This window comes from Penaeus vannamei, chromosome 29 (assembly GCF_042767895.1).
Source record: "Penaeus vannamei isolate JL-2024 chromosome 29, ASM4276789v1, whole genome shotgun sequence".
NCBI classification, from domain to species: Eukaryota; Metazoa; Arthropoda; class Malacostraca; order Decapoda; family Penaeidae; genus Penaeus; species Penaeus vannamei.
In genome coordinates this window covers 22,131,828-22,139,327 of record NC_091577.1, presented here as the reverse complement: position 1 = coordinate 22,139,327, position 7,500 = coordinate 22,131,828, and the positions used below count along the sequence as shown (strand labels likewise).

The following is a 7,500-nucleotide window of genomic DNA, read 5'->3' as shown; positions in this document are numbered from 1 at the left end:
CTGGGAGGAAAAGCTAAGGCAGAGAGGTAGTGCTGTTGATGGAGGAAGCGAAGGAAGAGGTGGTGACGGAAAAAGGAAGGCAAGGAGAAGTAAAAGGGAAAGTGGACTAGAAGAAAAGTTCAAATAAGGAGGAAGAGGAAGAGGAAAAGATAAGCCAAAGCTGTAGACACTGGAAGAGATACACAGAAACGAGTAGATATCTACAATGATGAGAGCCATGGCATCAACTGGACAGTGGGTCAAAAGAAACTTGGCACGCTAAAACACACAGAAAGTATGCAACAAAACGTACTCAAAATGATGTGCCATAAAGTAAAGGAAGATCAAAAATACATTCTAAGAAACTGTTGAATATGCCAAATCCAAAGACAGCATTTGCACTTGGGTGTAAAATGAGAGTTTTTTTGCAGAAGTAAAGTGCTACTAAATTAGGGGAAGAAGAGTGAGACATGTACAATACATCTGGAGGAAAAGTATCCAGGGCTTTGGAGTGGAACAGAGTGAGTACAATGAAAGAAAATTTTAGGGAAAGTGGCAAAACTTTCAAAGGCTGTACAGAGGGAAAGGTTGATGCAAGATGGAAAGCCAAGAGAAAGAAAAAAATAAATAAAAATCATTAAAAAGATATGTGCACTACTTACTTCACATGCGCACACACGCAAGCACATCCACAAACATGCATGCACAAATACACATACACATACGCACGCACACACGCATGCGCGCGCACACACACGCACGCACACACACACACACACACGAACGTGCACACACACACGCACACGCGCACACAACCTGTAAGTGCACACAAACGCAAACATATATGCACACTATCATATATACACTAAATATCACACATATAAACATATACTAACACACATACGAAGAAAAAAATATAGGAAAACCAAGAGGAAAATTGTTGAGTTAAAGCTATGAAGTATATGACCAAACTTCCCATAAGAACTGACAAAGATGTTTGTTTGTTTGTTTATTTGTATGTTTGTTTATTTTTGCAGTGCCTACAAATACTTACACCGAAATGACAAAATATGCATACTTACTGTAAATTGGAATACTTACTCTAGACATTTTTATAAAACTTATTTTATTTTACATTCGTTTACTGATAAAACACAAACGAAATCCACAATAAAACTTTATGCATTTTAAAGAAACTTTTATACTTTTTTCCCCTCTTTAAAAGAAGCACACACACTTACACACTCAAAATTAAAAAATCACTCAAATAGCTATAAGAAGTCTCAAAGCCACTCCTCAAGTAACTGACCAAGTTCAGAATGTATGAAAACAATAACAATCATAAAAACAACAACAAAAGAATAATAATGATAATGATAACAGCAATAATAATAACAATAATAATAATAATGATAATAATCATGTTATAACAATAATGAAAAAAAATAACCACAATAACATTAATAATTATGATCGTATAAAATAGTGAAGCTGTAGTAACAATAAAAAGGGGGAATCCTGCTCGAATCCTTTTTAACTTATTTCTCTTTGAAGAAAAACGGAAAAAAAAAACATCAACATATGTAGACATGAAACTGAAGTAAATGAATAAATAAAATAAATAAATGAATAAACAAATAGTTTTATATGTAAATAGCTTTCAAGAAATAATAATGGTAGTAATCATAATCTGCATGAAATCTTGAATTATCACTTTCCTGTACAAAAGTATGCTAATGAGAAAGTAAAAAAATAAAGATTAAAAAAAAATATATAACATTAAGTAAAATCAAATATCAATACTATAATCAATAACAATAACAATAATAATCATAATAATGATAATGAAACGATAACAACATCCATAATGAGGTAGAACTGGTTATCATACGAAGGATATTCCTTTCTCCACTTGTGTGAAACACCTTGCAAATTTTGATGACTGAAGATTCCTTTCAGAAGAAGTAGTAGGAAAAATAAGGTAGATAAAAGAGTAAAGAAAAAAATGTATACATGTTGCAAACAAGCTGGGGTACAGTGAAGCCCATGTAAAATAGCAATCTAAAAAAACAAGAAAAAAATATATATAACAATAAAAAATATTCTTTCATTTATCTTTTTTTTAAAGGTGGAGGTTGGGAACTGAATGAAATGTACGTTGTAACTATAAATAAATCACAAAAAAAGGAAAAAATTAGAAATAAAAAAATAATAAAAAAGGCATGCTAAACATCTTCTATTTTTAAATTTATTCTCTCCTCCTCTTCCTTAATCTTTTTGTATGTTTGTTTGTTTGTCTTTTGTAAATATATCATAAAAGTCTAGCAACAAATCAAGAAAGGATTAGGCATCTCAATTCAATCTCTGTTTTTGCTCTCCTTCTTACCTCAAATCTCTTAGAAATCTTCAGTTCACAGGTTTTTCCTCACAATTTTACTGTTTTTTCATCTGCACTTGTCAATTGCCTTTGGAGGGTTGCTCTGAACAAACCGTGAATCCTTTCCATCAATCCATCAATTCTTTACCACCTTCACCATTAACTTGGGAGTTGATCATCTTCAGCCCCTTGGCCTACTTAAGAAGCTTCTGTAAACTTGCTTTAACTAGCTTGCCTCCACATGAACTATTATATCTTGTGGTGGCTTGAGTTGTGCGGTAACGCCCTGGCCGAGTACATACCCACGATCGTAATAGTCGCGGCGACCACCGCTGGAGCGAGGCCGGTAACGGGGTGACGGGGAACGGTACCTGTCTCCGCGGTGGCCTCCTCGGCCGTAGCCCCGGTCGTAGCCACCGCGACTGTAGCCCGAGGAGGTCATGGGAAGGGGAGGAGGTGGCAGCAGCAGCATCAAGGAAGGAGCGGAAGGGGAGTTTGAGGGAGGAGGAGGTGTAGGATCGGTTGGAAAGAGGAGAGAGAGAAAAAAAAAAAAAAACATTAGAAGCCTGTTTTGAATGGGGATGAATATGGGTGGTGAAGAGATAAGGGTAAGGAAGAAACCTATTGGAATACTGGGAGGCTGATCCTAGGTATGCAGGTATAAGTGAGAGAGGGGTCAGGACAGAGGCAAGAGGATGGGGTGAATGGCAGTTAAAATTATACAGGCAATTGGTTGGTTAAAAGACTGAGCCTATGCTAGCTACATCCTTTGGATAAGAGAAAACGCACACAATTCTTTTCATCTATTATTCCTTGGATTAACATACAAGGGGGGGTGGGGGTGGGGGGTGAGAAAATGTCCTTCAAAAGTTATATCTTGCATAATTTTAGCAAAACAATGATAAAGTACTAGTCATGAGCAAAACTTCCAAACCGTACATGCATTATTTCCATAGAGGGAGGAGTGGGAAGGAAAGAACTATAACCATCATCATCAATTAATAACTGATTAAAAACAAAATATTTACAATGCTAGCACACAGAACAGGGGACAAAATATCAGGAAATACCATTTAATGGTATATAATGAGTAATATAAAAAGCAAGTAGGTATAGGTGGAGGGTAGATGAAATGCTAGAATATACCATATTTTCAAGTCCTAAGATACCTCTTGAACAAACTAGTGTCACACTAAAGCACAAAGCAAGGGATACTGAGTAAAGCAAAAAGGCTGGTTCTAAAGGACTTCCGAGAGGGTCAAAGATTAACACATTTAAAAAAAAAGGGGACCACTCTAGGCAGATGTGAGAGGGACCTCCACAGCTTGTGCTGGGATGTCGCAGTGGTCAGTCAAAACACCTTAACTGGCAGAATGACAGGGAATTCCTGGGATATCAAGATAATCTTAAGAGGAATAGATGGTCAGCTTTTCCTTATAAGTAGCTAGAATGTATTCTAATTCCCATGCATGATATTTTGTGTCTAGGAAATCAATAACAGTAATATTTCACTAAATGAACTAAAATCATATTGGATACATCTTTATCTGATTCTATAAAAAAAAACTAGCAGTACATTTATATTTGCTTTCTTGATCATAATATCTCACATTAATCTAAGCACTGTCATTTACTCAACAATGATGGTAAAACAAGCTCGAAAGAATCCTCACATCAATAAAAGAGCCATCATACTTACGATGTGGGTCTACCCATGTATATTCCCGGAGTTGGAGTGTGTGGCCGCTTGGTAATGGAATAATCAACTCTGATCCTCCGGCCATCAATCTCCATCCCGGAACACTCATTTTTGGCTTCTGAGGCATCCTTAAGTGACTCAAAGTACACAAACGCAAAGCCTCTCGACTTCCCCGTCTGAAATAAAGGACTGTCAGGAGATGATCCACACAAGCATACATTCACAGACACACATGTACAGACACCTACATACACATTCCTGATCTTCTGGCATGTACATATAGCAACACACACACGTATCAAAAGATGGATGGATAAGTGAATGGCTGGATGAAAGGTAAGATGGTTGGATGAAAAGATGGATAGGAAAATGGATGTACAGAGGCAAAACTACACACTAACAACCAAAATCAAAAAGTACCTATTTTCTTAACCACAATGTACCAACATATTATATCATGAACATATTCCCCAGCTACATTTCTATTTCTGCTCTCCTGCCTTTCCATCCCTCAAGAAACAGAAACCCCACCTAAAATAAATAAATAATAAAAATAAAATTTAAATATAAGCATATATAAACATTGAGAAAAGATACATATACTCACTTTCGAGTCCAGGACTACTTGTACTTTCTCCAGAGGGCCAAACTTGTCAAAGATGGTGTACAGCTGTCTTTCCGTTGTATGCACACTCAGGCCGAATACCCCCAGGCACTTGGAGGGCTCGGGATTGTCTCTAGTGCCAATGTGCCGCCTCCGGTTCGACATCGGGGAGCTTGAGTGGACCGACCTGTGAATATGAGAGAACTTCACTGCTAAGGGAGGGCTACTTGTCCTTTCTTCAGCAGCGGTTCTCAACCTCTTCTGTTCATATCTTTATTCATTAATTTTTTTTTTTCTATTGACTCTTTTGGGGAAGTGAGGGGGAGGGGAGGCAAACTGAGGGGAATATTATCAACCCTTTTATCTTATTTCTTATTCATGCTTTTGTTCATGTGACTGACTAATCAGAGAATGGGAAATACTTTGTAGTGATGAAAGGGAGCAAGGGAGCACTCAAGTAGGGAGGAGGAGGGAGAGGGGAAGGAGAGTGAAAGGAGGAAAATATGCAAGACCAGGTAAAATCTGACTAGATATATATACACAATGAGAAAAAGCAATAAGCAAAAAACTTCAGAGTTTAGCAAAATCTCAGCCATGATGAGCATAATGAGTTTTCATGAACAATAATCCAATTCACCTGTAAATATAAGTCTTGACAGTCTACAAGATGGACACTAACAATGGAACAGGAAAAAAAGGAAAAAAAGGAGGAATGCCAACAAAGTCTACCAGCTGGAGTGTGTCAGTAATTATGAATCAATCAGCAAGATGATAATGCTGCTTTTGTAACTCTTCATCTTACTAAGCAAGACAACTAGCCTAGTCTGCATTCAGAATCCTCTAAGGCTTTCATTATCCTCAATGCAACCAACTCTAAGGTAAACATCTGATAATTTATCATACCAGTGCCTTTGCTTTATATACTACATGTTTTATATCTACTCATGCAAAAGAACCTATAAAAAAAAGAATAAAGCAAGGTTAAATTAGCTGAAAAAGAGGCAGCTGAAATGGTCAAGCTGAAAAACTTGTCTTGGACACCAGACTCTGGGGTGTACATGGTAATAGCACGTCATCCAACAAGCTGAATGCGAAGTAATGAATCATCATCAATGCTGTATGCTTTGCTGGATCTGGGTGCCAGGGAATATAGCCATAAAAAGATTTGGCTGAGCCAGGTAACGGGAATGTGTCAGAAATTTTTTTGGGTCAAGGTGATGGGAATATCATGTCAGGCAATATTCTTGGTGAGTGCAAAAAGCTCTTGGAAGGAGATAAGACTCAATGGACATTTAGAAATAAGCTTCTGCATTATTTCCATGGGTAAATGAGGGTGCCAGCTTAAGCGAGGACACTATTTCCATGTGGCAGTTCAGTGTGTTATGGAATATTGTACTTGGCAAAAATATTTTAAAAATAGAAGCAAACAGGCAACAGGGTCACTGATGCGATAAAAATATTCATACTTGAAGAATTATATTTAAATCACCTTTGTCAAGTACACTGGTGACATCTGTAAACATAACCTTCTTGGCAGAGGCAAAGCAATAGGGGTAACTGATGCAATTGTTCAAAAAATTCCTGGATCTGGATCACAATCAGGATCACCACCAAAATTTATTGGAATCAAAGTTAAGCTAAGACACACCTCTGGTAATTAAAAAAAACATAGAAATCTATTCATATCTTTTTGAGTTTTCTGCAAACTGTATACTAATGCATAAAATCTATTATCTAACATCTACAATCTGGATGCTGTTATGGTCCCGTTATGGAAAAATCTGGGTCAAGGGCCAGGTGTTGTGAACATACTGTCATCAGACAAAATGGCAGCAGGCCAGGTGACAAGAACTTGCTGTCATGAGTGAAGGCCAGGGTGGAAGAAAAGACTCGCCACGAGCGCACAAACCTCTTAAGAGTTTGATTTGACTCATTTGGCGTTTAGAAGTGGGTTTTGGCATTATTCCCATTGAAAAATGAATGTGAAATGTCACATGCGTAAGCCATGACTGGAAGACTCCAGCTCCAGGGAGGACACCATTTCCATGCTGCACATCGTATTCCTGGCTGCTGTGACCGGCAGCGTAGGTTATTTTACAAAAAATAAAAAATTACATAAAAATAATATATATGACGTAGATAACCAAATGTTCCATATATTTTTTTTTCTTGCACTGAGTTATTTACTTGATGATATGGAGTCTGTGCAAGGATAATAAGCTATTACCATCTAGATAAAGCTAAGCAAAAGATAAATATGGACATTGGAAAATTGCAAAAAAGGTTAAAAAGTTTCCAAAAGACAATTTTGCAAAAGGGAGGCACAGTCTTGTCAGCGCTCATAAGTGTTTGAGCATGCCTGGCCTATTGGCTATTTACATAACCCACTCCCTTTATTTTCAGCACCGTGATTTCCATAATGCAACCAGATCCAAAGGGTTAAGATTAGTAAAAATAAGAAAACTTTTTTTTTAAATCCCTCAATAAAACCACTTTCGATCTCATACAGTGCAACAAACCTAATCATTTAAAATGGACTTTAATGTACATAATCAGGTTACTACAGGTTCTGTCTAGTAATCAAAATGAATACCATGCATCTATGAATGTGGAAAATTATCAAAAGCATGTTTGGATACAAGTGATACAAAGAGGTATCATCTTACATATTGGTGCAATGTTGTGAGTGCAATACATCAGCCATGTCTGAAATAGGCCTCAGAAGCAAGCCCAGTCAGTTACGTATAGTCATTATAGCATGTAGTTTTATTGAGGGACAAACAAGGGATCTCTCAATTTCGCAAAAACTTATTCATACAAAATAAAAGATTGTTTGCAACT

General features: G+C 37.0%; 1 protein-coding gene across 15 annotated transcripts in view; it reads right to left on the bottom strand.

Annotated features, from left to right (window-relative positions):
* The window catches only part of tra2 (transformer 2), a 105,637-nt gene that overhangs the window by 9,261 nt on the left and 88,876 nt on the right, over positions 1–7,500 (bottom strand). For 5 of the 15 annotated variants that reach the window (XM_070142485.1, XM_070142487.1, XM_027374714.2 and 2 more), the window contains 3 exons: positions 4,663–4,846; positions 4,056–4,231; positions 2,659–2,778 (listed from right to left, as the gene is read on the bottom strand). In XM_070142485.1, coding sequence (XP_069998586.1) covers positions 2,659–2,778; positions 4,056–4,231; positions 4,663–4,846 — 480 coding nt within the window. Of the gene's footprint in view, positions 1–2,365; positions 2,779–4,055; positions 4,232–4,662; positions 4,847–7,500 lie in introns of all 15 variants that reach the window. The other 10 variants (XM_070142486.1, XM_070142488.1, XM_070142490.1 and 7 more) reach the window with 4 other exon arrangements.